This window comes from Phragmites australis, chromosome 2, assembly GCF_958298935.1.
Source record: "Phragmites australis chromosome 2, lpPhrAust1.1, whole genome shotgun sequence".
Classification (NCBI taxonomy): Eukaryota; Viridiplantae; Streptophyta; class Magnoliopsida; order Poales; family Poaceae; genus Phragmites; species Phragmites australis.
In genome coordinates, this window is record NC_084922.1 from 41,018,566 (window position 1) to 41,028,447 (window position 9,882).

The window sequence follows — 9,882 nt, forward strand, 5'->3', positions numbered from 1 at the left end:
ACGCGCAACACGGGATCCTGGCGGCTACGACAAATGCGGCTTGGGGGCAAGCACATTTAAGGGGAGGAAAATATCAGGATCTCTTATGCATATGAATCGGTTGGGTCGGGTCATAGGCTGAGGCGCACTTGATGCGGGTCGCAGTCCACACAATACATTGGCCTCATTACAAAGGGCAAGAGCAGACACACCTCGTGGGCATCGATCAAATAACATAACAGCCAAGTTGGCTCCTCCTCTCTTCCCGTTCTTTTTCCTCCATCTATGTTCTTCCTCCTCTAACTATCCCCAGATATATCTCTAGTCTACTTCTTTGATTCCCTTGCTTGCTTGCTACCTATCCCGAACTCTATCTCTCCCAGTTATACTGAATCATACCGTGATGTATTTAGTATTAGTGGAGATTAGCCACTGTGTTGTAATTAGGGTTGCTAACTTGACCTTAGTTTTCTTTTCTTGGCAAGAGCCAGAGGTTCTCGAACTCCTTTTCCCAAAAGGAACAAAATCTTTTAGATACAACCTATGGTGCTTTCGTTATCTTTCCCTTAAAATTCTGGCTGGCCACTTGGTCTGCTGGAAACGTAAAAGTATGAGCAGGCTGGTAGAAAGCAGTTTTGGATTGCAAAGGAAAACTCGTAGAGCGTCTTCTGGGGTACCCATTAATTCTAGAACAAACATGTGCGCATACCAGCCTTACCAGGCGAAAACGAGCTGGTTATTGAAAACAATGTAATTTTATTAAATATCATATGTAGAAGGCTTTAAATTATCAAAAAAATATCACATGTAGGTTCTAGTGTTCATTTGTGTTTCCAGCTATTGCCGATATGCGTAACTCATGGAACTAGTCTTGATGATGTGGCTCAGCATGTCTTCTATATCCTAAACTCCTCTTCTTAATTAAACGGCAGAGCTACTGCCCTTCTCGTTCAAAATATCACATGTAGGTATATGGGTATATCCTACATCCAGAAAAATCTTGTCGAACAATTTACTCCCGTCGCGAGATAAAAAAAAAGGATAAATGGTAAATGTATTATTGCAGAAGAGGCAAGTGGGCTGGGCTGTCATGCCCTCGGTCGGACCAGCCCAAAATGGCGGGCCCATAAGTACACGCTGGGCCAGCGTCCAGCAGGCGCACGTTAGTGTTCCACTGGACCTGTAGCCGCCGCCGTCGCGCCACGTGACCCGATTGCGGCCTTGCGGGCACAGCCCGGGAACCTCCATCGCCGTGCCGGCACCCCACCACCTCCCGTGGCTGTCGGAGCAAGGTTGCGCCACCGCTCCGCTTTCCGGGGGCTGCTGCGTAGATTTGGCCCCACCAGCCAAGCGCGGGTCGGCGGAGGCCTCCACCATTCCTCTGGTAGGCGAGTGTCACCAGTCACACACACAGGCGGCAGCGGCGGCCATGGCGTCGCGTAAGCTTCTCCTGGGCCTCACTGCCGGAAGGCGGCTCCGGTCTCGCACTCACCAGCTCTTCTCGGTCGCCAATCTCCTGGAAGCTAGCACCTCTCACTCCCCCGCGGCCGCCGTTGCCTCGACGCAGCCGTCGGGAGGGTCCCCGGCAGCGCTGCTGTTCTCTTTGAGGACCATCTCGTCGACGCGTCAGGCGACACAGTCCGCCGGAGATGCGTCCGGCCGGTCTGCGGTGGACCACAAGTTTGTTTCTCGCCCTAGCAGTCTTAGCTCGTTGCGTTAATACATTCTAGGGTAGTTTTGAAAGTTTTCAAGTGGGAATGGGACCATGGAGAAGAAGTTATCTAGAGCAAACATCTAGGAACGTTTGATAGAGCAGCTTTTGTTTGGATTTTGTGGTCATTATCTGCTTGCAGCAATCGCTAACCCAAAATTAGATACTCAAAACGCTGTCTACTGGCAATGGATAATGGAGTTTTAGAAGGGATTATTATAGTGACTGAAAGAAATGGGCATGAGAATACTGAAATGTGGAAAGTTGGGCTGGCTACAGATAAAAATTGATCTCAACAATTTAGAATAAAATATGATCTTTCTATGTTTAATTGACCATACTGCATACTTAGTTCTAGTTTGGTTATGTAATCATTTGTTATATGTTATATACTTTGTTGTGGCATTGGATAGTTGGTGATTATGAATTTGTACATTGAACAGGTTGATAATGCCAGAGGATGAGTTTCATAAATTAGCAGATGAGACGATTCATGATTTGCTTGAAAAACTTGAAGTAATGAATCCTCGTTGATATGATCTTCAAATCTCTGCACTTAAGCAAAGCCTTGCTGAGAAAATATTAAGTCAACATACCATTGGCTAATAATTCTCTTCATATCTCTGTTTTAGGAATACGGTGACTCTATTCAGATGGATGGATTTGATATAGACTACGGGGTTAGTTGCAACCTGCAATGGAGCTTCGTATGGCTTCTTGCCATTGTGTGTTTTTTATATGCATTCGTTTATTGATGCATTGTTCTTTTCTTTTGACATTTCAGAATCAGGTTTTGACGTTGAGGCTTGGGGATTTGGGGACATATGTTGTAAACAAGCAAACACCAAACAGACAAATCTGGCTATCTTCACTGGTGAGGTACGATAATGCTATCTTATTTGTTGTTTGTTTAACTGTATGTATTAGGCACTTGAATTTGATTGTGTCATTATCTTGTTTGTCATAGTCTATATCCTCCTTTTCAAGCTAGAGATTCGATATTATGTGACACTCATAGTTAATTAACTAGTATCAGGACGCGAACCCATTAGTGCTGGTGAAATGCATCTCTTGTCCCTGTTACCGTTTAAGGAGTACATGTCATGTTTTGAATAAAAGAGAGTGAACACTCATGATATGTGGTTTGGTATTTATTCGACATGGCTATGCGTCTTGTGATGTGTCTCTTAAATTTATTCATACTTGATTTCCAATCAAGTAGATGCCACACTAACAAGTTTCTAGTTGTGTATCTTGTAAATATAATACGCAAAAGCTCTTCACTGAATTTGTTTGCCAAGTTGATTCGTATATAAAGATGCTATCTGTATGTGAACGCAGTGGGCCTTCTAGGTTTAATTGGGATGCGGCAACAAATGGTTGGATATACAAGAGGACTAGAGCAAATCTCGTGCAACTTCTGGAGGAGGAGATTGGTGAGCTCTGCGGTACTCCAGTAGAACTTTCATAACATTACAAGAAATGTCACACTGCTAGGTTGGATGGAGCGTAGCGCCCTGGAGGTACAGTATGAATGAGACAATACTTTTGTAATATGGTTTGTCACATTTTTTTGTTGTTCTGAACATTTGCACACTATTTTGAATAAGTAACCTCCCTTTGTTAATGATAGGACATAGCCACATAGGTAGTATATTTTTTTGAGACAAATCGGGCATATATTTTTGTTACAATAACTGATAAGCCATATGGATGAAGTAATCCTACGATGTAGTAAATCATGGTGGTTTGTTGTCTAATTATTACCTTTTGTTGGTATCATAACATGAACAGTCAAGAGTGACATATTATATTCGGAATGCAGAATCATGCTAGACCAACAAATTGAAGACGATCACTATACTCTGTTGTATTCAAGTAAAAGGGATCAGATTACATTAATATTGAAACATCATGTGTGACTCTTCTTCCATCAGCTCTGGGCTCAATCTGACCATGAGAATGCAGAACTCCATCTGATCCAGCGCCCCGTCCCCGTCCAGGTCCCCTTCCCTCATCATCTCCGAAAGCTCGTTGTCCCTGAGCTCACCAAGCCCGAGCCTGGTTGCATTCCTCTTCAGGCTCTGGAAGGTAATCTTGCCTGTCCTGGGGTCCATGAGCAGCTGGAACCCCTTGCAGAGCTCCTGAATCAGCCCCTCAACACCGAGCTTCCTCGCCATCGATGGCAGGAAGTCTTCAAACTGCACGGCGGAGCCCTTGTCTGCACCCATACCGGAATTGATCCGCGCCGATGGTGAGGAAGGTTGAAGCACTAGCAACGGTTAGCTAGATTGGTTGATGGGAAATATGGAGGAGAATGGTGGGTGTTTATATAAGGGGGTGGTTCTTGGAAGCAGTCTCTCCATGCATGCCAACCAAAGTACAGGTAATTTCAGGCATCCTCCTTCCTCCTTCCTATCTTTAGGCGGTTGCTGCGTCCGACGGTTTTTTGCTTGGTTTCTGCGAAATAACACGCAAGGCTGGCTTCCTCAAATCTCAAGGACTCGTTGCTTGAACGAGTCATGTTTCTTATTGCTGTACACTTGTCAATCAAGGATTCAAATGGATAAGGGTGGTGATCGGAAGTTCAGGCATGAATGGAAGCTTTGGTCAATGTGGCTGGTAATAAACAACTGGAGTGATCCGGAGTCCGGCGGCATTTGTTTCTCGCTTTTTTTATTGTTCCGTGACGATGGATCCTGGACGGTTACACGTGTGGGCCCAACATGTCAGTTTTGCTACGCACAAGGAGTATGACTGGTGGGGATGTGGCTGCCTATGATTCTAAGCAGGATACGAGTGGGTATTACTTAGTTTTTTTAATCTTAATTAGATGAAAGTAAATCTTTAATTCGTTTTTTAGTTTTGAGTTGATCTAATGACCCAAAAAAATATATAAAACTTCATCTCTAATTCCAAGACAGGAGACAATTTGGAATCAACCTATCTAGTGTGAATCGATGAGGCTGCATTCTGGAGCGGTCTTCTGAACGTAATCGATAACTATCAGGAAATTTCGTTCCAAGGCTATGTTCGACTTGGGATTTTGCTTACCGTTCGTTGTCAATTGAAGCATATTTGCTATGGTTGACGTGCTCTGTGTCGCGCACACGAATCGAAGAGAGCCGGCTCCAAGAGACCAAAAGGTTCTTTCCATACTGCCATTTCTGCATCGTTATTAATTGCGTGCTTTCTTTTTCATGAAGCCAAAGAAGCTGCAACGCGAAAACGGCAACAGGAGTCCTCATCCTTGACCATCACTTTTAATCCGATGGAATTCGGTGGAAATTTCTTGCCGGTCTGCTTTGTGATAGCCGGCCTGTTTATATCGCGAATTTGTCGTGCCGGCCGACTACATGGTCCAACGTCTTCCGTTAGTTTTGCTCGGCCCGGATCTCACGTCTGTACTTGCTGGACCATCCTACTCTTCTGGTTCTTGGGGACCGTCTCGTAGGGGGACGATCGGGCGAGGACGAGGCCCTCGCCTTCCTCGCCTGTGCAGCCGTACAGGCATCGACTCCACAAATGACTAGTGGCCGGCCGCCGGCGGCGGCGGCGGCGGGGTGATCGTCTTGTTTCGTCATTTTTTCTTTGGAAGGATTTCAAGATCGATTATGGAGTTAATTTCTCGAAGCTTTCGCTCTATTGCTAGGGTTCGAACCGTGGTGCGCCATTTCTGAAATTAGAGTCGTGGTTACTGAATTCGATCTATGTCACTATGTGCTTAGCTGCCGTAATTAAAGTCATGTTTGTTTTTCATTTTGATTATGAATTCTAGTCTCAAAAATAAAAGTAAAAATAAATTGTCTTAGTCTAATAGTTAATTATCACAATTTACAAATCGAGTTATACTTATAAAATTTCACAATCCATAATCAGGTGGGGATAGACTTCTCTACATACTCGAGATTACGATGATCCACAGCAAAAACAAATCGAGTCTAAGTTTTCTAAGCTTCCTAGTAGCTTATTCCTGCGATCTTTGGCATCGAATGGTTGAAAGGGATGGAAGAAAGGAGTTTGGCGGGTCATGCAAAAATAGAGCCGGTCTTGTCGGTGAAAGATGAAGAAGCGAGACCAAGTGAATCGATAGTACAGTCGACATTATTGGCTTATCCGCCCCACTACCCCGTGGTTCCGAAATGTTGGAAGCTGGTATTTCACTCGGTTACAGCTCTCAACAGGATTTCAGCGTCGCAACAGCATTTTGGGATACAGATGCCCATCGGCAGCTTGGAGGGACACTATCAGATGCATCATGCACACTTCCCACGAAATAATGACAATTTAATTCTTTTGATGGCACTACTGGTTTGTTCGTAGTATCTGCAATACACACTCAGTTTGTTTCATAGGATTCAAATGGAAAAATAAAGGTAAGCATCAGAAGTAATAATAACTCCTTAATAGTTAATGAAAAATCCATATTTTAATAGCAGTGCAGGTAAAACCAGGAGAATAAGTATCTTTTTATGAATCAGAGAAAGGAAAAGAGCATGATCACCCCACCTTGATGACCTCAGGTACAATCAAACTTTGGGAAAGTGAAGAGATTGGTACTCATTTTGTGACAATATTTTCCTTCTCACAAGTAGCAAATGCCACAAACATTTTTTCAACTGAAAACAAGCTTGGAGAAGGGGCCGGGTTTTAGCCTTGTGTACAAGCTACCAGTGTTCTTTAAACTAATTTGTTAACATGTCTGCCAGAATTTTGAAGGCAAAAGAAGAGTGCTGATTATAACAATTTTGTCTGAAGCATGTGGTCAACATCCATAGCTGTATGTTTTTTGGGTAAGTAACAGTGTATGCTCCAATCTTCTGATCGCAAATAATTGAAATAGTTTATATGGAAAAGGAAAAATAGAGAGAGAGGATATTATATATTGGGATAACTGACATGGCATGACGAGAATACTATACTAGATATACCGACATAGTTACACAATTATACTTATACATATGGTAAACGATAAAGTTATTTATTCCTTGGCATCTACACTAATGCTATGATGATTCTTAGTATTGACTATACATTTGAAATACATAAGTTTTGTAGAAGTGTAGTTTTCTCCACTTTTGGATTGTCTTTCTATGTAAAATAAAGAACACTCTATGTAGCAAGTATAAAAGATCAAGAAAGGTAGTCTATTAACAATAGTATATCTAACTAAGATTGACCTCGCACATTGTCATGGTAGTTCTATCCTCCTTAGACGACTTAGAATGGAAATTTTTTATTATCAAATTGTAGCCTTCTAGCTAAGAATAACGGATATAGTTGCCTTTCAGTTATGTGTTTCTAGAAATAGTTGGTTTTAGATAGTATTATGATTTATTTAATGTATACCGTAGCAGGTTTACAACGCTTTGTGATTTATTGAGTTTTTTTTAATGCATTTATCTTTATAGGATTATAATGTTTGAATCCAACTGCAAGAAGATTGTACAATGATTGCATTATCTGTGTGTGTTGCACTTAGATTTCATAAACAGTGGATGTCAGATCTAGCGTAAACTAGCGAAATATTTCATCTGACTGTTAGTAGCATGCTGGGCAGATTCTTCCCTTGGACATGCTTGTGGATCTGAAAGTTTTTTTTTTCCTTCTCACTTTTCTTCTTTTTTTGGTTTGGGTTGAACCCTATCCGCGTGTTCTCCTGTCTAGTTAACTACTAAGATACATTTGCCAACTAGATGTTATACGATATTTTTTTCTATAGCCGGGTCCTCTTTCCGGAGCCTACATTGGAGGTCTTAAATGTGGTGCGCCTTGCCAGTGAGCCGATTGCTCGCATGCATACAATATTCATGGTCTCATGGATACAAATCCTCTACTTATGCATCCAGTTGTCAATCCTGTGTCGTGAAGTAAGCTGTTTGATCAAGCAGTTCAGGAAATTCAATATATGTTAGCCTGAAATGATGGATCACGGTATTTTGGGAGTTCTTTCCTTCTTTTTTTTTTCTAAAAAGCTGTAATACCAAGGACGGTTAGTCATCTTTTATTTATAACAGCACTGTCTAATGTCTGACTATTTTGAAACCATTCTATGGGGAAACTTACAAGATGGTCAGGATATTGCTGTTAAGAGACTAGCAGCAAATTCAGGGCAAGGGTTACCAGAGTTTAAGAATGAGGTCCTACTGATTGCCAAGCTTCAACATAGAAATTTAGTTGGACTTTTAGGTTGTAGCATTCAAGGGGAAGAAATGTTACTCGTTTATGAGTGCATGCCAAACAAAAGCTTGAATTTCTTCCAATTTGGTATTGTTTTTCATTTTTTATTCTCGCTGCTTCCTATCATTCTTCTCGGCTGCCTTCTTGAACTACTGACTGTATTTTTTTGTTCTTCTTCAAGAACAATCAAGAAGGGCTTTGTTAGACTGGGACATGCGGATTAACATAATTGAAGGGGTTGCACGTGGTCTTATTTATCTCCACAAGCATTCTCGGCTGAGAATTATCCATAGACCTGAAAGCAAGCAACAGTCTGTTGGACAATGATATGAACCCTAAGATCTCGAACTTTGGAATGGTGAGAATATTTTATCCTAAAGGAACACAAGCTAACACGAAAAGAGTTGTTGGAACATAGTAAGTACTGGCTTACTATTTGCCTCTAGCCTTCTATTTGCATTTGACATATGAAGTTAATGTTCTCTAGATTGAAAAATGGATATTAGCTCGAAAAATATTTTGTGCAAGAATCCTCTGTACGTAGGAAGGAGCTCTCCTCTCACTCGCTTGCGCCTGCGGCGCCTCACGACTCCACCGCTGGTGGCCACTTTGGCCCCGGTGTCCATAGCCTCTTGCCGGCGGCCGCTCTGGTGCCAGCGGCCACAGAACCATCCACAACCCTTTAGGATCTTCATCCTAAGCCACCAGAATGACCCCCATCTCTCCCCCGCAGCCAGCCCTGAACCCGTCGAGGTCCTTGATTGGGAGGACAACGACGATGACAGCCCCTCCCCGCCGCCCTCGCCGGTTGCGCCGACTGACTACTCCCAAGTAGGATGCGCAGCACCCGATGGTCACTCCACGGAAGCTTTCCTTCTACGACGTGGTGTTGTCTCCGGACTAACGCAACGAGCATCGGCCCGTGGTCCAGGCGCCGCCCCCCACCAAGGATCTGAAACTGGCAACTACCCAACGGATCTTCGAGGAAGGCGTGTGCAGCAAGGCCGCAGCGGTGCCCTTTCTCACTTCCGGTGAGGCGCTCCATCAGGCTCGGCCTCCAAGACCGTCCGCTCGTCTGAAAGCAGTGGTGGTCGCCCCTCATTGGACCTCTGGTCAGTCAAAGTGAACTACCCATGCTGCCACGGCTCAACCTTGGCCAGTGGTGAAATCAAAGTATTGGTGGTGTCAGAAGAACCCTCCCCTCCGAGGCATGGAGTCACACCCTCGCCCCGCACGCCGGTCCGACACCGACGCCAAGTCCAGCCGTGCGTTGGGCTGCTTCCGGTGCTTAGCCCGCGATCACAAGCGCGCTGACTACCGAGACTCCCTCAAGTGCCTCTCTTGTAGTGTCAACGTGCACCCATCCAGCTCTTGCCCCGCTCATCGCTGGAGCAACTCCACTCTCCGGTAGGTGAAGGAACGCCTCATCACGCCACCCCTAACCCACCGCACCCCTCAGCGCAGAACATCCATGCATGCCTCACCTTCCCGCCGCCACTGCCACAACCTTCGCAGCCCAACGTGCCACCAGGCCAGAAGACACTGCGTGAGCGCCTCACATTTCCTCGCCACGACTCGGCCATGGAGTACGTGGTCGGCGCCCCAGTGCAGTAACCATCGTACGTCCCGGCGACTGTCATCTACACCCCGGAGATAGGCCAACACCGCCTGGAGCTCCGGGACAACACCATTGTGCTTACGGCCCTTGGCGCTCGATACCGGCCCTCAGTCGCCGAGGTCAAAGCAGAGCTCGAGCGCAAGCTGCGCCGCAACAATGCTAGGGTGACCCACCACCAGCCGGAGGACTTCTTCTCCTACCTCGAGTCCTCCAAGCTGTGGGATGCTGCGCTAGACCTCGGCTCCATCACCATCAATGGCACCGAACTGCTCATCATGGCGCGGCGCGAAGGCTCCAGTGCTCTGTTGTTTCAAATTACGTTTTAGCAACTTTTCGAATGAATTGATTCTGAATGTATAAGAATGTATAAAAACATAACTGACAACATATTTTA

General features: G+C 44.6%; 2 protein-coding genes across 3 annotated transcripts; one reads left to right on the forward strand and one right to left on the reverse strand.

Annotated features, from left to right (window-relative positions):
- The first annotated feature begins 1,153 nt into the window (after window positions 1–1,153).
- On the forward strand, window positions 1,154–3,652 carry LOC133908891 (frataxin, mitochondrial-like). Of its 2 annotated transcripts, XR_009908279.1 has the most exons (6): window positions 1,154–1,659; window positions 2,134–2,206; window positions 2,323–2,370; window positions 2,475–2,569; window positions 3,032–3,213; window positions 3,516–3,652. XR_009908279.1 is itself a non-coding variant. In XM_062351103.1 (5 exons), the coding sequence occupies exons 1-5, from the start codon at window positions 1,409–1,411 to the stop codon at window positions 3,159–3,161; spliced, it is 597 nt and encodes a 198-aa protein (XP_062207087.1). In that variant the 5' UTR covers window positions 1,154–1,408; the 3' UTR covers window positions 3,162–3,318. The 2 variants fall into 2 exon arrangements, 1 of the variants encoding a protein (XP_062207087.1); XM_062351103.1 differs by lacking the exon at window positions 3,516–3,652 and having other exon boundaries at window positions 3,032–3,318.
- LOC133908892 (calcium-binding protein PBP1-like) lies at window positions 3,536–3,921 on the reverse strand. The gene has a single exon (XM_062351104.1). The coding sequence runs from the start codon at window positions 3,919–3,921 to the stop codon at window positions 3,589–3,591; it is 333 nt and encodes a 110-aa protein (XP_062207088.1). The 3' UTR covers window positions 3,536–3,588.
- Between the last annotated feature and the right edge of the window lie 5,961 nt (window positions 3,922–9,882).

Coding starts and splice junctions, on each gene's coding strand:
- LOC133908892 (XM_062351104.1), bottom strand. CDS start 3,921: ATGGGTGCAGACAAGGGCTCCGCCGTGCAGTTTGAAGACTTCCTGCCA.
- LOC133908891 (XM_062351103.1), top strand. CDS start 1,409: ATGGCGTCGCGTAAGCTTCTCCTGGGCCTCACTGCCGGAAGGCGGCTC. Junction 2,207..2,322: donor ATTTGCTTGAAAAACTTGAA/GTAATGAATCCT, acceptor TCTCTGTTTTAG/GAATACGGTGACTCTATTCA. Junction 2,570..3,031: donor TGGCTATCTTCACTGGTGAG/GTACGATAATGC, acceptor ATGTGAACGCAG/TGGGCCTTCTAGGTTTAATT.